Raw genomic sequence first — 23,209 nt, forward strand, 5'->3', positions numbered from 1 at the left:
AGGAGCTAATATTGGAGGCCCCCCCCCCCCCCCGGGACTGATTAATTAATTAAGCCAGTATTATTTGAATCGGGAAGATCTCAGGGGCTGATTAGGGGAACGCCCAGGAATTGATTGATTAAGCCGCCACTAATTGATTAGGGAAGCCGCGGGGGGGGCGTGGTCGGCCGGGGAGGAGGCGTGGTCGGCCAGGAAGGGGGCATGGCCTAACCGGGGGGCGTGGCCTGACCGCAGAGGGGCGTGTCTACCGGCCGCGCCCCCTGGTGGTGGGCGGTCCCCTGCGCCATCGGGGGGTGTGGCCTAGCGGCGGCGGCGAAAGGGAAGGGAGGAGTCGGGGGCGTGGCCTCACCGTTGCCATGGCGTCGCTTCCGGTGCGGCGGGGCGGAAGTGGCGGGCGCTGCCGGGAGGTGCCGCTGGTACCGGGGGGGGGGGGTGGAGGGCCGGGGCGGGCAGCGGGGCTGGATCCGGCCCTGAGGGGGTGTGGGGGGCCTCCTGTCGCCTATAGGGGTGGAGGGGCCGGCCCTGTGCCCTGGGGGGGGGGGGTGGAGGCGCCTTCAGTGTCCCCTATGGGGGTGTCGGGAGAGGTGGCGGGGCTCCTCTGACCCCTACAGGGGTGTCGGGAGAGCTGGGGGGGCACCTCTGACCCCTACAGGAGTGTCAGGAGGGCTGAGGGTCTCCCCTGATTTCTGTATGGGTTTCAAGCGGGCCGGGGGGGGGCTGCTAGGGGCCTGGGGGAGCTCCTCTGACCCCTATATGGGGGTGGCAGGAGTGGCTGGGAGGCTGCTATGGGGGCGGGGGGGGGGGGGCTCTGCTGTCTGCTGGGGGGCTGCTGTGGGGCTGGGGGGACTCATCTGATCCCTATAGGGGTGTCAGGAGGGCTGAGGGGGGCTCCCCTGTCCCCTGTTGGGGTGTAAAGAGGGGCTTCTGTGGGGCTGGGGGGGGCTCTTCTGACCCCCCTGTGGAGGTGTCAGGAGGGCTCAGGGGGTCCCCTATCCCCTATAGGGGCTGGGTGGGACGATTCCCTCTCCTTATGGGGTGGGGAGGAGGCCACCCCCCATTCCCTGCAGGAATTCCTCTCCCTGGGGATTTTGGGGTGGCTGCACCACCCCTAGGGAGATACAGGGGGGCTGTTCCCCTCCATAAAGCAGGGGGGGTGGAATTTGGGCATTTTAACCTTTTTCTCCCCATTTTTAGACCTCATCAGAGACACCCACCCCCCAAAAAACATGGCCGGGGGCTGGGGGACATTGAGCCCTGAGACAGCAGAGGGACAGACGGACACAGCCACTGCCATGGCCTGATACCCCCCACCCCACACCACGAGAGAGCTCTGATGGGAGAGAAGCAGCGATTTCACCCCCGATTCCCAAGGGATTCCCAGGCGGCTCTGGAAGAGGGGGGGGAGGGGGGAACCCCAGCGACCCCCCTCCCCCTGGAGCGAGGTGCAACCAGGTAAACGGCGAGGATTTTAACGTGGAGAGAGAAGGGAAATGTTTTTCCCAGCCGCTTGCCCTCTTAATTCCCACTAGAAGGGGGTTAAAATCTCCCCAAAAAGCAAGAAAAAAATGGGAAAAAAATAAGATTTTTAGGAAGATTGAGGTGCTGAGGTGACGCTTGGCAGTGAATCCCATAGGAGAAGGGATTAATTTTGTCCAAGACCAGGGTTTGTTTCTGTCAAGCTGCATTGTTGCAGTTTATTTTAGTGTCACGTGGGCTGAAACAAAGCCAAAAAAGTGGAAAAATGAGGTGAAAAATTGGGGGGGAGGGGGGCCTTCCCCGAAAGCAGTGCTTGCTTCCTCAGTCCATTCCAGGTGGTTTTGGTGTCACTGAGACCAGAGCCGCTTTCCCCCAGGGTGCAAAAAAGAGCCTGGATTAATTAAAAAGAAGATTTAATGAGTAATTTGGGGGGGGGGGGGGATGCGAAACTGGCAGGCGTTTGCCTGAAATCTGCTGGTTTTGGGGTCTCTGGGGGACACCATGGCGAGGGAAAGGAGCTTAAAATCTCCCCCAAAACTTCAGGAATCTTTGGATTTGGGGTGTTTCACCTTTAAAAACCCCTGAGGAAAAAAAACACGGGCCATCGAACAGAAAGGGGGTTTGGGACGCCAGAGGATTTAATGCGATAAAATTATCGGTCGCTCAAGAGTCTCGCCCCAGAGTGAAGCCGAGGGCAGGGAAAATCCCCAACTCCGCTTACTCAGCGCCTCGCTGCCGGCTTGTGCCTCGCCACCACGAAACACCGGGTAAAACCACAACTGAACCTGTGTTTTGGGCCAAAACACCCTAGTTTTGGGCTAAAACCCCTCATTTAGAGCCAAAACACCCGCATTTTGGGCTGCCACGAGGCTGAGCTGCTTTTGGCCCCGCAGGTATGGCTTAATCCCAGCGTCTCCCTCCGCAGGGCTCCAACTAAGAAGCACGAAATCCCTTAAATTTACTTTTTTTCACCTTTTCTTTCCACCTCTTTCCTTCTCTCCAGCTGCTTTTCCGGGGACAGATGAGCGTTTCGGGGCCGGGAAGGGGGAACCGTGCTGGCGGCTTTTGGTGTTACCGGCACTTTCTGCCTTACCCTTTGGGGCGGCGGGGGGGGACGGGGACGGACCGTGGTGCCACTGGACTCACCTCCCTTCCTACTGCTCTACACCCCTTTTTTTTTTTTCCTTTTAAATACCCCTTTTCCGTGCGTTTTTTTCCCTTTTAATTCCCTTTTTCCGCCCGCCAACGTGGCCCGCGGCAGCGTTAACCCTTGAGCTGCTCACGCGTGCCGCTCCCTTGCCGAAGTTAAGCAATCGCTTTTTTTCCCCTCTCTCTTTATTTTCTCTGTTGGGTTTTTTTTTTTTGCCTCTTTCCTATTTTTTTTCTTCTTTATTCTCTTAATTCCCTTTTCCTCCTCCCTCCTCCCTTTTCCTGCCCTCACTGACATCTTGCCTCCTCTGGCAGGAGTCAGGCTGGGCTCTGGGTGAGTAAAAACTCGCTGAAGACAGGACTTTGTGAGGTTTTTTAGTACTCAGATTTGATATTTTATTTAATTTATCCCCATTTTTTCAAACAGAAACCACCCCCACTTCACCACCACCCCCAGCCTCCACAGTGGCAAATCCACACCGGAGCTGGTCCCTGGGTTAATGTTTAACGGGAGTGGACTCTGCCCTCCTCTTCCCCATGCCGAGGTTTGGGGTTGGGGTTTATTGTTTGCTTTTTTCCCCCCCTTATTTTTGTATCTCAACGGTGCCATGTTTCTGGTGGGAGGCTCCGGGGCCACGCGGTTTCGCTTCCTCTCCCCGAGGTGTGTGTGTGTGGGTGGTGTTGTTCCTCTTTTTTGGGAGGCTGGGGGGGAGGGAAGGGGGGGTTCACTGAGTGTTTTGGGGTGGGGTGTCCCTGTCCCCCTCTGGCACCATTTTGGGGGTGGAAGGGGGGGTCCCCTCTGTTTTTAACCCCCCTGTGTGTGTTTCCCCCCCCCCCACACCAGGTCCATGGCGTGGGAGTGAGCGCTGAAGGATGCTGAAGAAGAGCAGCTTGGTGTTGTGGGGGGCGGCGCTCTTCATCGCCTGGAACGGCCTCCTCCTCCTCTTCCTCTGGAGCCGCCCGGCCTCCCCCGGTGAAGGCGACCGGCTGACGGCAGAAGTGATTCGTTTGGCGCAAGATGCTGAAACCGAACTGGAACGGCAAAAAGAACTCCTGCGCCAAATTCACCGCTACAGCGGGTTGTGGGGGGGGCGGCGACACGGGGTTCAAATCACCCCCAAACCTCCCCCACCGCCACCCTCCCCAGCGCCGCCGCGACTCACCGATCCCGCCAGCACGGTGTTACCGGTGTTGGTGATGGCTTGCGACCGCAGCACCGTCCGTCGGTGTTTGGATAAACTCTTACGTTACCGACCTTCGGCCCAACGTTTCCCCGTTATCGTCAGCCAGGATTGCGGTCACGCTGAAACAGCTCGTGTCATCGCCTCCTACGGCGACGCCGTGGCTCATATCCGACAACCCGATCTCAGTGATATCCCGGTGCCGGCAGAACACCGTAAATTCCAAGGTTATTATAAAATTGCTCGGCATTATCGTTGGGCGTTGGGACAGGTTTTCCGGACTTTCCGTTACCGTGCCGCCATTGTGGTAGAGGATGATTTAGAAGTTGCTCCGGATTTTTTTGAGTATTTCCAAGCGGCATTCCCGCTCCTCCTTGCTGATCGCAGCCTCTGGTGCGTCTCTGCGTGGAACGACAACGGGAAAGAGCAAATGGTGGATGTTGGACAAGCCGAATTGCTTTACCGGACTGATTTTTTTCCTGGTCTTGGTTGGTTGCTTTTGGCCGAACTTTGGGATGAACTTGAACCCAAATGGCCGCGAGCTTTTTGGGACGATTGGATGCGTCAACCTGAACAACGCCGAGATCGTTCCTGCGTCCGCCCCGAAGTCTCCCGTACGATGACGTTCGGTCGTAAAGGAGTGAGCCATGGGCAATTTTTCGATCAATATTTAAAATTTATCAAACTTAACGACCGTTTCGTGCCTTTTACCCAACTGGATCTTTCTTACCTCAAAAAGGAAGAGTACGAACGTTCTTTTCTTCCCAAGGTTTACGCCGCGCCGGAGGTGAGGGTGGAGGAGCTCCAAGGCAACCGGCGGCGGGAGCTTGGCGCTGTCCGCCTGCAGTACAGCGGCCGCGATTCCTTCAAAGCCTTCGCCAAAGCCCTGGGGCTGATGGACGACCTCAAATCTGGCGTCCCCCGTGCTGGTTATCGTGGCATCGTCAGCTTCGTCTATCGGGGACGTCGCGTTTATCTCGCGCCTCCTTCGGACTGGACAGGTTACGATCCCAGTTGGAGTTAGCGGGCACCATGGCTCTGCTTGTTGTGGGTTTGGTTTGGGGTTTTTTTTGCAGGGGGTTGGTGGGTGTTTTCCTCCTTTTTCATCTTTTTTTTTTTTTGGCGTGTCTTTAGCGGGGAGGATTTGGCGCGCAGCAGTGCACCGTTCACCTGCCGCTTCTCCGGTGCCACCATGGAGGAAATTTGGGGCGAGGGCAGCTCCAAGCGGAGAAATTATTTTCCAGAATAAAAGGAAAAAAACCCAAACCCTAAAAAAAAAAAAAACAAACTCCAATCCAAATTTCTTTTGTTACCTCTCAGCCCAGCTGCGAGCTCCGTCCGTGCTGCCCAGGCCCTATATTGTGCTATAGGGTCTCGTCCCTATATTCATTCAGCTCCATGCTCTGGTTGCTGCAGGCCACAAACTGACCTATGGGAGTCTATACAGTTCTGTAGGGGTCTATGTAGATCTATGGGGGTCTATGTAGATCTGTATGCCATGGTTCCTATATGGTCTCGGCCCTATATTCCAGGCCTTGTGTTGGGCTGTGGGGTCTACGACCTGTATAAAGGTCTGTGCTCTTGTCCCCATATGTGGCTGTACAGTTTGGGCCCTATATATGCTATATATTTACACTATATGGGGTCATATGGTGTGGGCTATGTGCTCTTGTGCCTGTGTTGGGCCGTAGGGTCTGGGCGCTATATCCAGGCCCTATATCACAGTCCATATGCTCCCCTCACTATAGTTAACACCCTATACCACAGCCTACTTGCTGGTCTATACGTTCTGTCCTATATGTTCCAGGCTTGGAGTACCAGCGTCTGGGGGGGGGGGGGGGCGGCATAATTTCCGCTGCTAAAAAGCCCCTTTTATGTTAAAAAAGCCCTTTTTTAGCTTAAATAAACCCTCAGATGTGGCTTTTCAGGGAGGGGGGTTGGGCAGTGAGGGGTTTGGGGGGGGAAGAAAGTCCTGCTCGGCTTTGTTTTGGGGAGAAAGAGCTTCTTTTCAGAGCGGGGGAAGTTATGAAATGAAATGATGAAATTTTATCCCCAGAAATTGGGATAAGAAGTGAGGAAAAGGCCGGCTGCCGGGAGGGGGAACTGGGCAGACTGGTGACACTGGGAGAGATTTATGCCCTCACTCCCCTCTCCAAGCAGGATTTGGGTGAAATTTGGGTGGTTTCAGGGATATTTGCAGAGCTGTTTTCTCCCCACCTCCACTGCTGGCGCTGAAAACACCAAGTGTTTTTATTTTCACTTAAAAGGGGGACAGTCTGCCCCAAAAAATGGGGCCTTGGGGGGTTATCAGCACTTTCACCCTGAGGCAGCAGTGCAAAACCTCTCTTTTATTAACCAATTCCTACCCAATTTGGGGTTTTCTTCCCCATGAGCACCATTTTGTGGCAGAAAATCCCCATTTCCCAGCGTGCTGCCTGCTGTCGAGGGGAAAATGTCCCCAAAACCCGAGGATTAAAAACACCGACACCCCCCCGATTTGCACTGGAGCTGTATTTTGGGGCGAAATTGGCTCCTTTTGGGGTATAACGAGCCGGTGATTAAAAAAGTGCCTTTTGAGCCCCATTTTTATAACCACCCGCCGATTATTAACCCGAATAATTGCAAACCCGCCACCCAAAATCTGCCTTTTTCCACTTACAATGGCCGCCAATGAGGAGCAGGGGAGGTCTTAACGCCCCCGCCCTCGCAGGGGAACCGCAGTCCTCACTCAGGTCCGCCCCAGGAGGGGAGCGGGGGTGGGCGGGGCGGCGAGGAGCAGCCAATGGAGCGCCGCCGCGGGAGAACGAGCAGCCAATCGGAGCGCGCTGGGCTTTATGGAAGGCGGGGCGCGGGAGGTGGCGGGAACAGCGCGGCGGGATGGCGCGGGCGAAGCAAGCGGTGGGTGTTAAAAAACCTCCCCAAAACTTTCCTTCTCCAGCCCCACCGCACCCCAAAACGCGCCCGCGTTCCCCCCGGGCTCCAGCGCTATGGAAAAAGCTTCGTCTCTCGCAGAAAAAAAACCCCTGAAGCTGATTCCCGCAGGCTCTTTTCGTGGGCTGGTGCGAGGTTTCTCCGTCATCCAGAAGGGTTTTGGGGTTCATGGAGCTGCCATGGCGGCTCTGCAAGAGGGCTGCGAGGCGCATCTGCTGGCTTTGCTGGAGGAATGGGGGTTGTGCGCGCTCCATGCCAAGCGATCTGCCGTCCAAACCGCTGACGTGAGGCTGGTGAGGTGCCTTCAAGTGAAAAGAGGCTGATTTTTCTCCCCCAGTGCTGAAGAGCCAGCTCTGGGCCTGCTGATCTACCCAGAAAAGGCAATGGTTTTTTTGTTGTTTATGCTTTATTTTTTTGTGTGGACTTTCAAATTAAACCTCTGTAAAGCTTTTCAGAGGAAAAGCAGAAGAAACAGAGTGTCAAGAGCTCATCTGTTGGAGCAGGATGCTGCAAAGAAGCACTTTGGTTTTTCACTTGTGACACGAAGCATCGCCGGACCTCGCGCTGTAACAAGCTCTCCTTTTTTGAGGGTGACATCACCTACAACCTACCTCGCTGTGAACCAAGCAGGGAAGTGACTAATTACATAGCTGAGCCAGGCGGTAATTTGGGTTTTGCAGTGATCTGCGGGTTTGTCAGGAGCCTTATTTAAAATTAGGGCCCTGGGGATGAAAGCAGCCACCCTCTGCGCTGCCTTTCCTGGTGGTTTCTCCTCTTCCTCGGGCCGATGTCACGAGTCTCTGCGGACAGGGAGGCAAGTCTGGCAGCGGAGGCGGAGTGATTGGGGCTGTAAGAGGCAGAGACCTGCCTGGTCCTGCCTGATAACAGCACTTTATTATGTGGTTTAACCCTAATAACGACTTCCTGCTATCTCAAGATGCTGGTTTGTTTATTTTTTTCCCCTTCTATTCACTCGTAGGTGTTGAAATGGGGGATAAAATCCCATCTGTGGCCTCTCTCTCTGCTCACATCCTGGCAGCAATTGCAAAACCACAGGGAGGACCCAGCCTGAGTGATCTGGGGAGGCACAAGAAATGGATTTATCCCTTTTCCCTGAATTTCTCTGCTTGCAAAACCTTCCTACAAGGCATCCACCACCAGCAGCAAAGCTCACTTTTTTCACCTCAAATTTAGCTCTCATATTTTTTAGGGAGGTTCTCCCTGTATTTCTGGGTCTTGTTTACATTGGCAAACAACCAGGGAAACAAAAATCTCTCCGCCCTCCTATTGAGGTTACTTTCTCATGGGGAAACACAGTGTGATGGTGGGGTGGAAACCCAACAAAAAGTATTAAATTGGCAAAAAAATATCCCTCGAGTGTGGCCCTTCTGCCCAGCATGCAAAATCCTCTTTTGCTCTGGGTCCATGTGCAATTGCCTTCTCTTTCTTTAATTTCCTCCCCCCGCCCTTGAAAATATAATAATTAAATGGGTAAAAACTGTGCATTCAGGGTGGGTTTTACTTTGGGAAGGGGAGTTGGGGTAAGTGCTGTGCAGCTGTAGTGGGAAGCAAAATATTCCCTTGTCTTTTTTCCCCTCTTTGAGGCTTATTTTCACTGGAGAACAGCCCAGCAGAGCTGCAAAAAAAAGGTATTTCAGGGGAATTTTGAGTCCGTGCAAACCTGGCAAGGAGCAGGAGGGTGAAATGTGATTAATTTTGCTAAATTAAGTGTTAAAAGGAAAAGCAAATGGGGCGAGGGGGTGGCTTGGGGCTGTTTATTGAGCAGGAGGGTTTGTTGGGGTGATGGAAGGGTCTGGTTTTGAGAGGTTCAGGGGCAGAAGGTCAGCAGAGCTGGCCCCTCGCCCAGCCAGAGCAGCGGCCGGAGCCGTTCGCCAGCGAAAGCAGCCGGGGGAAAGGCAAAGATTTCGGTCTTGCTGTCGGCATCGCGGAAAGCCACAAGCCCACCAGCGTAATCCAAAGCCACCTCGATACGTCGGGGCACGCGGCTGTGGGGCAGAGATGTGGGGCTGGGCCAGGTGAGAGCCTGTAGCTGCCCCAACCACTGCCCCACAGCCCAAACACCTCGCTCGGGGCTGAGACCGAAGCAGCCCTTACGGGACACAAATTCCCGAGCCACCCCCAGGGCCCAGTCGGGACCGGGACGAACCTCCACAGCCCAGCGGTGCCGACCCCCCGTGAAGCCCTGCTGACCCAAAACGCAGCGGAGAGACTCAAAACGCTCGGCTCCAGAGGGAAGAGGAGCCGGGGGCGATTCCCGGCGTCCCGCGGTCCGGCCGTCTGCTGACAGTAGGATTTGGGGGTGAGCTGTGGCTGGGTCCAGTGTCACGGTTGCTGGGGTGGGGGGGAAAGGGGTGTTACGGGATTCGGTGCATCAGGGTATCAGGTCTAAATATTGCACTTGAGCATCAGTCCCAGGCATTGCATGAGAGCGTCAGCTCAAAATATTGCACTTGAGCATCGCTCCTGGGTGCTGCACTCGAGTGTCAGCTCCAAATATTGTACCTGAGCATCAGCCGCAAATGCTATGCCGGAGTTTCAACCCTGGGCTTTGCACCAGATCACCAGCTCCAAAAGTTGCACATGATTATCAGCTGTGAATGTTGCACCAGAGCATCAGCCCTGGGAATTGCACCTGGGCGCTGCACCAGAGCATCAGCTTCTAATATTGGACCTTGATTATCTGCTGTAAGTGTTGCACTGGAGCATCACCCTCAACTATTGTACCAGAGCATCAGTCCCAGGCATTGCACTGGAGCTTCAGCTCAAAATACTGCACTGGAGCAACCACCCTGCGTATTGCACCAGAGCATCAGCCCTGGGTGTTGCAGCTGATTATCAGCTCCAAACGTTGCACCAGAGCATCAGCTTCAAATGCTGTATCTGAGCGTCAGCCCTGGGCATTGCACTGGAGCTTCAGCTCCAAATATTGCACTCGAGCATCCACCCTGGGTGCTGCCCCAGAGCATCAGCTTCAAATACTGCACCCAGGCATCGGTCCCAGGTATTGCACCAGAGCATTGGCTCCAGATTTTGCAGCTGAGCCCCAGCTCTGGATGCTGAATCTGAGCATCAGCCCCAGGCACTGAACATAAAGTCAGTCCTGAAGCCCGACTCACCTCTCCGGTATCCCCCCAAGTCTTCCTCCAGCGAGCACCCCAAGATGTCTGGAAATAGAAGATGACCCCAGAGATTTGTACCCCTGGATCTGGCCCTGGGGCTGTCCCACATCCCCCTCCTCCCCCCCCAATTCCCCGTTGCATGGAGACGTGGGAGACTCAAACCCACTTTGTGTGGGTCATTGCCTCCCCCCACACTGAATTAGCATCCTAATTTGGGTGCTAATTAACAGCCAGCAGCCCTCTGCACCTCCCGCCTGCAGTTTCCCACCCCCTAAGGCTGCTATAAGGGGGATAAATCCCTGATTATTTTATATTAAAGGGGCATTTGCGATGCTCGGACCTTCCAGCCAAACTTTGCCAACCCTGGGGGGGGGGTGTCTCTGCTGGGCCCAACCCTGCCCCAGGCTCCCATTTCTGCTTATTAAATCCCCTTTGCCAATTTTCCCCCTCCAAACACCTTTAAACTGTGTCACCGCCTCTGCCAGCATGTTGGTTTTCAGGGCAAAATCCTCAAACTCCGCTTCCAGGTCTGGCATTGGTGGCAGCGATGGCTGCGCCCTCCACTCCGTGCACCTCGGGGAGGGAGCAAATCAGGGTGTTTAATGCTGAGACATCCCCAGATTTCCCTTCCTCATGCTGGAAAACCACAGGGAGAACTTTATTTCCCTGGGAAAGGCTCCAGCTCCTGCAAGATGTGACGGGAGATTCCCCCATTGCCACCAAGCTCCAGGTTAACCATCAACCCCCCTAGCTCAAAAGCAAAAATCCCGGGGGAAGAGGATGCAGGGTGAGGAGGAGACCCCCAAAAAGGAGTATTTTGGCCCCCAAACGCCATTCCTGGTGATGCTTTTTGGCCCCGGTACCTGCTCAAGGTGATTTGGGCATCCTGGAGAGGAAGGAAGAGAGATGCTCAGGGCTGTTTGCTGGGGAATAAAAGCCAAAAGGGGGAAAGCAGAGGGATTTTGGGGAAGGGTTTGGCTCACCCGTAGCAGGTCACTGTCCGTTTGTCGGCACTTGGTCTGGAGCTCGGTGCGGCGTTGCCGGAGCCGGGCCAGCTCGGTGGTCTCCCCGCGACGCTGCTCCTCCAGCCCTCGGCGCAGGCGACCAAGACGGATCAAGAACCGCGATTCCTGCTCGCCCAGCACCCGCCGAAGCCCTTCCAGCACCGCCAGCAGCTTCTGCTTCTCGGCATCGGCTCGGCTCTGGGGGATGAAGGGAGAGGAGGAGGAGGAGGAGGATGGGGGAGGGGCATGAAGTAGTTTGGCCCCCACGGTGCGCCCCGACGGTGGGAGCACCCACCAGCATCTCCTGTCTCGTTTCCTCCGCTGCTGCTGCCAGCCTGGCACGTCGCTCGTCCTCCTCTTGCAGGGCTTTTAGGGAAGTTTCAAACCGCTCCTGCAACCAAGAAAAGGGGTTTTGGCTCCTGGAGGGGGGGAATAAAGGGGGGCTGGCAGCCCTGAAGCACCCTGGAGATGGCCAGCGTGGGCAGCCCCATCCTCATCCTCCTCTCTGGCTGTACTGAAGCAGCTATGCAAACATATCCACATTATAATTGGTTTTATAGCTATGATATATATGTACACCTACACATTATATAGATATAGGAATATATAGTGATGAATGCCCACTACGGGTCTCCCAGCCAGGCTGGGATACCTCATCTCTCCAAGACCTCCCCTAAAAAGTCCCCACCAGCCCCTTGAACGCCCCAGTCCCCCTTTCCCCTCCACCCTTGCACCCCCAGCCGGGTCCGGACCCCCTTTGGGGACCCCCATTTCCCCTCCGTGCCCGGAAGCAGAGCAGGAACCCTCCACGGCGCATGCGCTGGGTGAGAGCTGGAGCTTTTAAATCACCCGTATTTAGAATTTTGGTCCCCAAGCTGCCACCGTCCCCCAGCCCGTTGCATACTTAAGCCTCGGCAAATTGCAGCATTTCAGCTCAATTTTGACTTTGGGACGCTCGCGGTGCTTTTTTTCCCCTGGAAAAGGTGGGGAAAAGCTTTGCCAAATCTGAATAAATTTATTTTTGGGGCTGAGTTTTAAGGGAAGTTGGGTTTTTAGCATCGCTCAGGCAAGGAGAGGGTGTTTGAGCTGGGGTTTCGCTCACCCTGTACTCGCGAGCGGCCTCTGCAAGGGGCACGGCACGGTGGGCACGGTTCTCGGCGCAGGCGGCACAGAGGAGGATCCCATTCCGGCGACAAAAAAGGGTGAAGGGCTGGCAGTGCCGCCGGCAAAGCTCCTCTGCCGCCGGCATTGCCAGCTCCCGGACGGCCGCCACCACGTTGGCCAGTTGCCGGTTGGGACGGAAGCCATCACGGGGGAAAGGTAAACGGCACTGGGGGCAGGAACCGGCCCCAGCGGCATCTGCGGAGCAATAATCGAGGCAACGGCGGCAAAAATTGTGGCCACAACCCAGGAGCATGACGGGATCGTGGAAGAAATCCAAACATACGGCGCAGGTGATTTCCTCCTGAAGATTTTCCACGGCGTGTCCCGCAGCCATGGCTGAAGCGACGGGGTTGTTTCTTGTGAACGCTCAGAGAAACGCCCACGCGAAGGGGCCGGGCGATGGTTTTCCTGGAAACGGCGACAGGGCAGGAGGCCGCTGTTGGCATCCAGAACCTCACGGGGAAAAGCAACGGAGAGCTCATCTGACGTTCTCACTGCCCCAGTGATAAAACAACCCGCAGGGACAAGGCCAGCAAGGATTTAACAACAGCACGGAATGTAGGGAGCAATTGCCAGGGGTTTAGGAAAGACGATTTATTTGCAGGGTGAGTTTTCTACCACTCCGGCTGCGCCCAGGGGAAGCAAACTGCGGCTGGAGGGTGGCTGTAGAAAACGGGGATTAATGCAGGAATGCAGCGAGTGAGCAGAGTTCCTCTATGTCCCACGGACCTCGTGCGGATATTAGCTGTGTCGCCGGCAATAAGCCCAGCAGGGGGGTTTAAAGTGGAAGAAAAAAACACCACTAAACCTCAGCACCCAAATCAGATGTAAAAAATAAGAAGCAGAGAGGAAAAACTAAGTACTAGCAGGCGCAGGATCTGTGGGTGGAGGCAGTGTTAGAGCAGCCCATCCCCGGAGGGAATAATGTTAATGCAGTTGTATAATAAAATTAATTCAGGGAACCAAACTGCGCGAGGGTCTTTGAGCTGAAAGTTTCACTTTTATAGAATATACCCCACATAAAAATAATTTTAAAAAGAAGAGACTAATCAGGAATCAGTATAGTTGTGAATAAGGCTGATAAAACAGTAAAATAAGTGGGATATTCCCAAATAGCATCATAAAAACCGCAGGTTGCTGAGCCCCAAATTAATCAGCTTCAGCTTTTCCCCGGGAAAATCACAGCCCCTTCCTCAGGGGAAACCAGAGGCGCTGCCAACCATCCTCCGACCCCCCCCCCCCCGGTTTGCAACGAAGGCAAAAAATAGGCAGAAGCGATGCAAAAACCCACCGGGCATCTGTTATTCTCGCAAAAACCCCGTTAGCAGACCCAGGTCCGCTGCTATCCGAGGAGGGACTAGTGGGCGGGGGGAGCCCGCCTCCGCCGCGGGAGAGCGGAACGGAAAGATCCACTCTCATTGGTTGATGTCGGGCAGCCAATAGGAAGCCTCAGCGCGTCCGGCGGCCAATAAGAGGCGGCGTTTGTGATTCTCTGTCCCGCTATTGACAGCCGTGGAGGGGCCTCGAGGATGCGATGGAGCAAAGCGCGATACAGCGGGACGGGACAAACCAGGAGGAACTAAACCAAAATAAACCCCCAAATTTAATCTCTAGTAGCAGCTCTCTGGGCACAAAAACAGCAAAAAAATAAAAACAAGGAAAACCTTTTTTCAAGTTGGTTTTTTTTTTTTAAACTATGTTTTTTTCCAGGAAATGGCTGGAACAGGGCTTTAATTAGCAGGAGGCAAACTTCATGCTTCATTAATTCTTAGATGTTTCAGGCAGTTATTGGCCCTTTCCAAGAGGGATCTCAGCCTGCGAGAGGCTTCGGCCGCAGGAGGAGAAGCCAAGGCTGCGCTAGAAAGAAATATTTTTACGGAAATTGCCACTTTTTTTCCGTTTTGCTACCTGTCTGCACATACGTAAAGCCAATCTGCCATTCATACCTCATTTTAAGTTTCTTTTTTTTTTATTCCTAAACAGCTCCCAGAGCTGCAGCGCCTTGGGGTGAGCATGTGTTGCACCCACTTGACTTTCTGGGGCAACTTTTCGCATTTTAGGAGGGGTTATTTTCTTTTATTTTTATTTTTTTAAACAGGGTTTGTCTAGGGCCTGGCCGCGGGGATAGGAAGGGCCAAGGGGTGGGCGTACGAACCCAGTGTTTTCCCTTGGGGAAGTGGGGTGCGGGGTTTTTTTCTGCGTGTTTGTGTGTGGGGGAGCTCATTTTGGCACCGTCGGGAAGGGTGGGGAGGGGGCAGGAGGAGCGGCGGCGCGTGGAGGTTGTCTCTTTTGGGTCTGGCACGGGGCTATATAAGCGGCCGCCGGGGGGACGCTGTCCCGCAGTCAGTGGTCGGCAGCGGAGAGAGCAGGAGCGGAGTAGGAGTAGAGCAGGAGAATGAGCGGTGAAGGCTCCGAGGGGCGAGGGGCCGAGCGGCGAGGATTCGAGCGGCGAGGCTCCGAGCAGCGAGGCTCCGAGCCTGGAAACCGTGGGCGCCGAGCCTCGAAGGCGGCGTACCCGACCATGTCGGGTGAACAAGAAGGAGAGCCGCAGCCGTTCAGGTCGAGGGCGGCGATGTCGCTGCGGCAGAAGGGCCCGTGGCCGTCGTTGTCGCATCTCGTTCTCACCACCGTTCGTTCATGCACGGACCGTAAAGGGGCTTCCTTCCCTTTTATTAAGAACATGCTTGCCACCAAGGGTTACAACGTGGTGCGGAACGGTAGTCATTTGAAGGTGGCGGTCGGCGCTTTGCTAAGCAAAGGGCTTTTGCAGCAGGTGACGGGCAGCGGCCTCACCGGTTCGTTCCGCCTCGGCCATGCCGGTGAGGAGCGAGCGGAGGGAACCGGGCGGCGCGGGAGGGCGGTCGGTGAAGCCCGTAGGCGCCCCGCCGGGACGACTAAGGGGCCGAGGCGCGCTGTTAAAGCCACCGCGCGGCGCTTGAAGACGAGGAGACCGAGGGGAAAGGCGGCGGCGGCTGGAGGCGTGGAGGAAGTCGGGGATCCTGCGCCGGCTGAGGGCAAGTCTTAAAAGCGCGGTGGATGGAGCAATAAACATTGTACCCAAAGGCTCTTTTAAGAGCCACCCCAGATGTTCAGCAAAGGAGCTGGTCACGGGGCGTGGGAGCGAGGGAAGCCATTACCCTTGGCGCGAGGGAAGCCGTTACCCCTGGCACGAGGCAAGGTGGTGTTAAAAACTGCGCCGAGCGGGGAAGGGTGAGGCGTGAATAAAAGTGCTGCGGAGGGGTGGGGGGGGAGAAGGGGAGGGCGAGGTGGCAATAAAAGCGGCTGCGCTGAGGGACGGTGGTGCCGAAACCCGGGAATTGTCGCCTGGACAGGTGAACGGCGGCCAGAGCGGCAGGACCAGCCCGGCGGGGAGGACGCTCCCGGACCAACGAGGACAATGGAAACCCTTGTGAAGGTCGTGTTACAATTACATAAGCAGTGGGGTATTGATTGTAAACCCAAAGATTTTACTTTCGCGGTTGCAAGGCTTTTGCAAATTGGGGTCATTGACCAGCCGGTGGATATTCTCCACCCCGAAACGTGGGACAAATGACTAAAGCACTAGCTGAGGAGACGATGTTCTCGGGTTGTGCAAAACACCTTAAATCGTGGGGGAAAGTCGTACAGGCCTTGCGAAAGGCCATACAAGAACAAGACACCTGCAGGGAGGCAAAGAACTGCTTGTTGGTTGTTACAGACGCTCGTGACAAATTGGAGGAGCCCATTTGTATTAAATAAAGGATTGAATTTATTAGCAAGTGATAAGAGAGCAAAACAGCGCTGGGCAGCCGGGGAGGCAGTGCTCCGCCAAAAGCTCCCAACTTTCTGTTATAGTTACATTTCTTTTATATACTTTATGTACCCCTCCCTTGTCAATCTTCACCTTGTCTTGTTTCTCTCTTTTTTTTTTTTCTTTGCTCGTGTAGGTTCATTATTGGGCGGATTTGGTCCATCTTCTCAAGGGGAAGTGTCTTTTTGATACAGAATGTCTTTTGTTGTGGAGATGTGCAGTCGTGGTAGAGTTGTTAAAAGTCATAATTGTTTATCAAACGAAAATAGGTAATGCTTAATGAAACAATGTAAACTGCAAAAATGTGCTTGTGTAAATTGTCACCCGAAAATATGCTTTGCTTAACAAAAATGTGTATATGTTAGTTGGGCATACGCCCCGAGGTAAACGACAAACCGCAAGACTGCTTGCTAAAGACTCTTGCAAAACAGTTCTGAGAATCACCACACAGAAAAATGGAGACCATATAAGGGAAAGGTAACCGAGGAAGACTTCAGCCTTCAGCCTCAACGACCACCGGGAGGCAGAAAAAGACCCCCTAACAACAACTGGAACATGCGCAGAGTACTCCACTAAGAACACGAACGCGGAACTGAAGGACTGATAAAAAAAGGGTGTTTCAAATGTGAGGTGCGGCAGTTGGCGGAGCGGAAACTCCCCTGTCGCCCAGCGCTGTATTTGCTCATATCCTGCTTACTATAATTAATAAAACTCCAATTGACTATTATGTTTAATAGACTCAATTTATAACAGAGTTAATCCCCTTATCTAGTAAATTATAGTTGTCTTTCTCCTCATCTAGTAAGTTATATTTGTTATTCTTTTTCCTCGTGAATTTTACACAACATTTAAGCAAGCCCTGCTTTTCTTTTTTCACAAAGCATTCGTTTAATCACAATGTGTGTCTTCCCCCTTCCCGATTAGTATGTAAGTAAATTATCATATTGTTGTTTTAACACCATTAGCCGAATTGATTCTGTTCTGCTTTGAACAAGGGCTACAACTTTTATCTAAAATACACGGACCAAAGGTCAAGATTAGCAGTAAGACTTTTAGGGGTAATTGTGGAGAATGTCTCTACCCCCATGTGCGATTTCATGAACAAAGTTAACCCGTTCATTACATTGGTCACCCCAAAATTAGGAGTCGGGGCAGCCACGCAGACTTTGCACCCCCCAGATAATAACGATTCTGCTGAGCCTAAAGATCCGCAAGAGGGCGATACATCCCCTCAACTCCCGAACCCCGACCCGCTTGCAGAGGGACAGAAACGAGCTAAATCCGTCTGGTGTGGGCTAGTGGAGGAGGCGAGGGGCGCCGCGCAGAAGGCAGAGCCTGGGCAAGTCTGGCTTAAACCAGCGGCATATGCAGCCCAAGATGGCGCCGAGCGGAAAGGGGAAGGGCGGAGCGAGGATACCCGTGGCGGGAATCGGGAGGAAGCGCTAGCATTAACAAGCGCACGTGAACGGGGAGGGGAGGAGAACGAGTAGGAGGGAGGCGGTGGGAGTGACCGGGAAGGGGAGGGGAGCGTGAGCGACGGGCGGAAAGCCAATCAGAGCGGCCGTCTGAAAAAAACCACCCCGCCGGGCAGAGGGCGGGGCGAACCAAGAGGGAAGGTCGAACCAAGAGGGCGGTGCGAACCAAAGGGGAGGGGCGGGCCAAGGGCGGGGCCGGAGCCCGACAAAATGCGCGGGAAACCGAAGTCGAGTTCCGACTCCGGATCAGACACTAGCTCGGGCGAGTGGCTCGCAACCGATTCAAACTGAGAGCAAAATGAAACGGAAATAAACAGAGTTAAGAGCCAAAATATTCCCATCCAAATTAAAGAGAAACCGCGAGGGGGAGAAATCCCTCTCACGGACTGGAGGAAAATAAAGATCGCGTGCGCCGACTGGGCTCCATCGGCCGCGCTAGCGTTCCCGGTCCGGGTGACGGATGGGGGACAGAGGGTCCACTCGCCAATACACCCTAAGGGGGACAGAGGGTCCACTCGCCCATAAACCCTAAGGATATACAAGCGATTGTTAAGGCAATCGCGGATAAAGGGCTTAATTCTGCCATGGTCTCCACCCTCATAGGTGGTGTCTTCGGGGGAGATGATATGCTCCTGTTCGATATAAAGCAAACTTGTAGATTGATCTTTGACGGGGCAGGGATGATTGTTTTTAAACAAGAATGGGAGGAGAACTGTGTGAGAAAACTAGCCCAAGTAGCCGGGGCGGATCACCCGCTAAATGGCTCCAGCCTGCAGCGGCTGATGGGTACAGACCCAACAATGATCACCACCCAGGCACAGGCCCAGGGCCTGTGGGCCCATGAAGTTATGACAACTACTCGTGCGGCCAGAGAAGCCATCCGCACAGCCTCTAGAGTTATTGCCAAGCCATCGCCATGGTCCACAATAAAACAAAATGAAAGTGAGAGCTTTACGCAATTTGTGGATCGCCTCCAAGCAGCGGTCGATTCTTTGGCCCTGCCTGCGGAGGCAAAAGGCCCGGTCGTGGCAGAGTGTTTACGTCAGCAGTGTAATTCAGCAACCAAAGAAATCCTACGATCACTACCGGTGGGGTCAAGTATCGTGGACATGATTAAGCATGTCGCAAAGGAAGAGCAGCTAGCTCCGATTCAGGCGGCTGTCTGTGCCGCAATAGCTAGTGTGATGGCTTGTTTTAAATGTGACCAGACGGGCCACGTGGTAGCAAACTGCCCTCGGTTGGGGAACCAGCCAACACGGCCCCCCCCCAAGCCAAAACCGACCCAGAGGACCGTGTTGGGCCTGCGGAAAGAAGGGACATTTTGCTAAGGAATGTAAATCTAAAACTCAGGGAAACAGGAGGGGGAGAGGGCATTCGGGCCGCGCACAGCCCTCTCCCACTTGGGACATGAGGCGGCCCAATTATGCCAACCCCAGGTGGGGCGAAGCGCTCCCAAACCCGCTGCCCCCTCGAGAAGCGACCAACTTTATGGTTCAACCGGCGATCCAGCCGAACCTGTCCCCATCTCAGGGACAGCAAGGACCACGCCCTGGGGGCGAGACCCTGGGGTGGCCCTGGCGGTAAAGTGTGACAATCCGCCAGTGGTGTGGGGGATTTGTTCCCTCTATAATACCTTAAATGACATCACTATTAGTGTCCCCTTTTTGATCGACACCGGAGCAGATGTTACAGTTATCCCTGAGACGAACTGGCCCCCGCGTTGGAAATTGGAAGACGCCCCCTTGGTGGGTGGAGTTGGAGGGCTAACCCGAGCTCGGAAGAGCGCTCAATTTGTAGCAATCACGCTTCACACTGAAAAAGGACCGGAGAATACCATTGCCCTCTTCCCATATGTTATGTCAAAAGTCCCACCCCTGTTGGGAAGGGACGCTCTAGCCCTATTAAAAGCCAGGGTGACAAATTTACCGTAAGGGCCACTGAAGTATACCCACTCCCGCCAATTAGACTAACGTGGAAATCGTCCGACCTGGTGTGGGTCGAGCAGTGGCCCCTGTCAAAGCCTCGAATGGACACTCTTCTTGAGCTAGTTGACCGCGAATTACAACGAGGTCATATAGAGCCTTCCACTAGCCCATGGAATACCCCAGTTTTCATAATACCCAAACGAACTGGCGAGGGGTTTCGCCTCCTCCATGACCTGCGTGAAGTAAATAAGAGAATTCAAGCAATGGGCTCCGTCCAAACACTGTTACCCATGAACTCTATGATACCAAAAGGACAACCTTGTGCTGTCCTTGATATTAAGGACTGTTTCTTTTCAATACCCCTGCACGAGGAGGACAAGGAGCGGTTCGCTTTTTCTATTGTGTTCCCAAACAGCTATCGCCCCAACCTACGTTACCAGTGGAAAGTGCTGCCACAAGGAATGATCAACTCGCCTACTATCTGCCAGATCACAGTGGATCAGGCGTTGGCACCGGTTCGGCGCAGTGACCCGACTGCGACTATCATTCAGTACATGGACGATATCTTGATTGCTGCGCCGTCAGGAAGTCAGGTAGACCAACTGGTATCAACAGTTTCAGAAACTTTGAAAACAAGCGGGTTTGAGATCGCGAGCGCGAAAGTTAAAAGAGGACCATGTGTAAGCTTTTTGGGAGTAGGGATCACAAGTTCTTACATAACCCCCCCCCAAATAAAAATCCATCGGAACATCAGAACACTCCACGATATGCAACAGTTAGTGGGATCCTTGCAATGGCTCCGCAACATTGTCCTGATCCCTCCCGAAATCATGGCCCCCCTGTATGATCTTCTGAAAGGAAAAAACCCATGGGAACAAAAAACTCTGACGATGGAAGCAACGAACTCTCTTGACTTTATCGAACAACAAGTATCGTCAAGCACGCTTGCCAGATGGAACCCAGATGAGCCGCTCGATCTGTATGTACATTTCACGGAGGGAGGGGGAGTAGGGGCACTAGCCCAGGGACCCCCTGAAAAAGCCCAACCAATACAATGGGTAGTCCTGGGAAAACCATCATGTGCATTCTCTCCAGGAGTTGAATGCCTTGGTAACCTCATCACGAAAGGCAGAAAACTCGCGGTATTAAAAACCGCGCCGAGCGGGGAAGGGTGAGGCGTGAATAAATGTTCTGCGGAGGGGTGGGGGGGGAGAAGGGGAGGGCGAGGCGGCAATAACAGCGGCCGCGCCGAGGGACGGGCGAGGCGGCGATGAAAGGGGTTGTACGGGAGGGGTGGCCGCTGCCTCGGGAGTCACTGGAAGAGCTGCACCGAGGGACCGGAGAGGCGGCGACAAAGGGGTTACGTCGAGGGCGAGGCGGTAAAAGCTCCGACGGGAGAGGGCTGCGCCCAGGGCCGGCCGCTGCTGCCGGGAGTTGACCGGCCAAGAGCTGCGCCTGGAAAGCGCGTCCAGCGGTCGGGGGCGGGGGGTGTTGGGTGTTCCCTGTCAGGTGCGCCGTGCCCCGCAGGCACCGGTGAAAGTCCGGCGGCGCGGTTTTCAACCAGGTCCGCCTCTCCGCACCGACGGACCCCACGTCCCGGTGCCGCCCCCCCCCGGTCCCGCAGAACCAATCGACACCTTAAATTTTTTGTTTTCATTACCTTAACGGCGAACGGCAACACTCGAGCACCCCGAGAGCGGTCGCTAAGGGAAGGGGCAGCGTTGGTGAAGGCAAGTTTGGGGCAGAGCGGAGGCTTTTGCAGCTTCTCCGGCAGGATCGGAGCTGGGAGAGGAACTCGGGTGGGAGAGAACTCGTGTTTGGGGGTGCAGGCAGCACCCCGGTATCTGGAGGGAAAAGCAACCTCTGGCAGAACCCGGCTAACACGTCCGTGTCCTGCATCTCCCCAGGGTGACCCGCTCGCTACCGCCGGCCGGCCCTTGGGCTCGCCGGGGCTCTTCAGCCTCGTCCCGCTCCTCTTCGTCCCACCGCACGCTCTTTCTGTCTGCCAGAAGCTGCGGGAGAGGAACTGCGCCGGGCTCCCGAGGCGGCTTCGCTGCAGGGAAAGGCAAGAGGGTCAGCGGGGGAGGTTGAGGCTGCTTTAGGGGAAGGAAGGAAGGGACAAACCCCCAAAAACCTGCCTCACCCTTTTCTTCTGCGCTGGGACATCTCCCCCTTCCTGGCTTTGTTTCGGGTTGCCCCGTGTCTGGAAGGAGAGGGAGAAGGTGAGCGTGGTGCTGTGGCCTTCCCTTGAACAATCTTTTCCTCCTGAAATGCCTTGGAATTCTCCCAAAGTACCCCCAAATCCCAAAATAAGAGTATTCCTCCCCAAATGCCTCCCAATTCTCCAAAAATACCCCTGGATCCCTCCCAAAAGAACAGAACTCCTCCCAAAACACCTCTGAATTCCTTCAGGGCCTGCCAGAGAGCGTCCCGTTGGCGGCGGCAGGAGCTCAGGCTCTTCTCCAGCTCGGTGGGGAGCTCGGAGGGGAGGTGAAGCCTCATTTCGCTCCAGCTGAGAAGAGAAACAAGGTGGGGGGGGGGGGATGTAACAGGAGGGATGTTTAACCCCAGCCCAGCCCCTCCATGCTCAGGGTGACACAGAGGGGGAAGCGACCAGATGCCACATACCTGCTTAGGATGCTCCCGATATCCTAAAATGAGAGAAAAAAGAGGGGTCAAGGACCCCATGGGTAGCACTTTTTGGGAGCTTTTCGGTAAGGAGGGGTCTCACCTGGGGTGTGCGCTTGACCTCCAGCTGCCCGATGAGCCCGTGGAGCCGCGTAATCCCCTCGGCCACCCGCAAAGATTTTTCTGCTTGGGCTGCTTCAAAGGCGGCATCCAGCTCCGCCAGCCGCCCCAGCACCACATGCTCCTTCTCCACCAGGAACCGGTGCAGCCGCTCGAACTCGGCCCCGATGCGGCGCCGCTCGGCTTTGCTTGTCTCCTGGAGGAGAAAAAAACCCCAAACCATGTGAGACCACGTGCAACACCCAGAACCGAATTTTTCCCTTTCAAGCTAAAGGGCAAAGTGCTTTGGCTGGAGCCAGGGGGGGCTGTAATGCCGGGGATGTGGCTAATTAATGACTGGAGGGTAATTGGGCAGTCAATCTGATGCTTTTCCTTCTCCTTTTCCCTTCCCCATTGCCATTCACTCTTTATAGTTGGTCCAAAATCAACCAGGGCCCTGGGAAGCAGGGGGGAGGGTTAATTCCACATTAATGAATGTCCCTTTAGGACTTGATCAGGGATGAAAACGAGCAGCACCATGAAAATAAAGCGCTTTAAAGCAGGGATAATAAGCAGCTGCACACGGAGGCAGCGCTCGCCAAACCTGCCTGGGATCCGTGCTGGCGGCTCCAACCCGGTTTGGGGCTTTGCAGGGTGCTGGGATGCGTTGCAGAGATGATCCCATGTGTTTCTGCTGGAGGGATTGGGGGGGGGGGGGGGGGGGGGGATGCCCAAGGACCCCTTTGGGCTGCCAAAAGGCCAAGGGGACCCTTACCAGGTAGTCCCGGTGTCGCTTCTCTTCGTTTGTTCTCCAGTCCAGAAACTCTGCCAACAACTTCCTTAGGGATTGCAGGTGAGACTGGATTTTCTCCTGAATGCACCCAAAAAAGTAATAATTTGAAGCAATCAGCCCAGCTCATTTGCATAATCCCACCTTTAAAATCTTAAATTATTTTGGGGAGGAAAGCAAATACCCACCCCCCCCCAGGCCACCTTGCTGCCTTCCCTTGAAAGTGGGAATCGACTCACTTCGAGTTTCTCCCACGAACAGGACCAGGCGCTGTATCTTTGCTTTCCCACCAAGAAATTAAAATATTTCCACTTTGCACCATTTTTGGGGTGGGGGCAAGAGGCCTGATGGGTCATAGGAAGACGATCTCACCTCACAGGTGTCGGCGGGTCCCCCAAAAATCTTCGTGGCCACAACCTGCAGCTGCTCGTCCATCTCTGCTGGCACCCACTTGGCC

The 23,209-nt window shown here is 54.7% G+C and overlaps 4 protein-coding genes across 13 annotated transcripts; 2 read left to right on the plus strand and 2 right to left on the minus strand.

The window, feature by feature from the left end:
* Positions 1–1,313: 1,313 nt before the first annotated feature.
* On the plus strand, positions 1,314–7,676 carry MGAT1 (alpha-1,3-mannosyl-glycoprotein 2-beta-N-acetylglucosaminyltransferase). 3 transcript variants are annotated; one of them, XM_049792925.1, is made up of 3 exons: positions 1,314–1,452; positions 3,470–4,807; positions 6,745–7,676. In XM_049792925.1, the coding sequence occupies exons 2-3, from the start codon at positions 3,499–3,501 to the stop codon at positions 6,831–6,833; spliced, it is 1,398 nt and encodes a 465-aa protein (XP_049648882.1). In that variant the 5' UTR covers positions 1,314–1,452; positions 3,470–3,498; the 3' UTR covers positions 6,834–7,676. The 3 variants fall into 3 exon arrangements, with proteins under 3 accessions (XP_049648882.1, XP_049648883.1, XP_049648881.1); XM_049792924.1 differs by lacking the exons at positions 1,314–1,452; positions 6,745–7,676 and adding exons at positions 2,378–3,286; positions 4,941–6,472; XM_049792926.1 differs by lacking the exon at positions 6,745–7,676 and having other exon boundaries at positions 3,470–5,059.
* LOC126034934 (zinc finger protein RFP-like) lies at positions 7,590–20,976 on the minus strand. Of its 8 annotated transcripts, none has more exons than XM_049792918.1 (10): positions 13,337–13,670; positions 12,329–12,498; positions 11,984–12,240; positions 11,177–11,272; positions 10,861–11,079; positions 10,741–10,763; positions 10,335–10,450; positions 9,875–9,922; positions 8,905–9,089; positions 7,590–7,814 (listed from the first exon to the last, which is right to left on the minus strand). In XM_049792918.1, exons 1-10 carry the CDS (start codon positions 13,462–13,464, stop codon positions 7,707–7,709), a joined length of 1,350 nt encoding a protein of 449 aa, XP_049648875.1. In that variant the 5' UTR covers positions 13,465–13,670; the 3' UTR covers positions 7,590–7,706. The 8 variants fall into 8 exon arrangements, with proteins under 8 accessions (XP_049648875.1, XP_049648871.1, XP_049648876.1 ...); XM_049792914.1 differs by adding an exon at positions 20,896–20,976 and having other exon boundaries at positions 7,721–9,089; positions 13,337–13,624; XM_049792919.1 differs by having other exon boundaries at positions 7,721–8,418; positions 13,337–13,671.
* On the plus strand, positions 14,611–16,501 carry LOC126034993 (histone H1.4-like). The gene is made up of 3 exons (XM_049793055.1): positions 14,611–15,059; positions 15,378–15,460; positions 15,972–16,501. Exons 1-3 carry the CDS (start codon positions 14,618–14,620, stop codon positions 16,113–16,115), a joined length of 669 nt encoding a protein of 222 aa, XP_049649012.1. The 5' UTR covers positions 14,611–14,617; the 3' UTR covers positions 16,116–16,501.
* LOC126034991 (E3 ubiquitin-protein ligase TRIM7-like) lies at positions 16,762–23,208 on the minus strand. The gene is made up of 7 exons (XM_049793050.1): positions 23,125–23,208; positions 22,738–22,833; positions 21,967–22,179; positions 21,864–21,886; positions 21,632–21,747; positions 21,379–21,438; positions 16,762–21,288 (listed from the first exon to the last, which is right to left on the minus strand). The coding sequence occupies exons 1-7, from the start codon at positions 23,185–23,187 to the stop codon at positions 21,113–21,115; spliced, it is 747 nt and encodes a 248-aa protein (XP_049649007.1). The 5' UTR covers positions 23,188–23,208; the 3' UTR covers positions 16,762–21,112.
* Between the last annotated feature and the right edge of the window lies 1 nt (position 23,209).

Source organism: Accipiter gentilis, chromosome 36 (assembly GCF_929443795.1).
Source record: "Accipiter gentilis chromosome 36, bAccGen1.1, whole genome shotgun sequence".
Lineage (NCBI taxonomy): Eukaryota > Metazoa > Chordata > Aves > Accipitriformes > Accipitridae > Astur > Astur gentilis.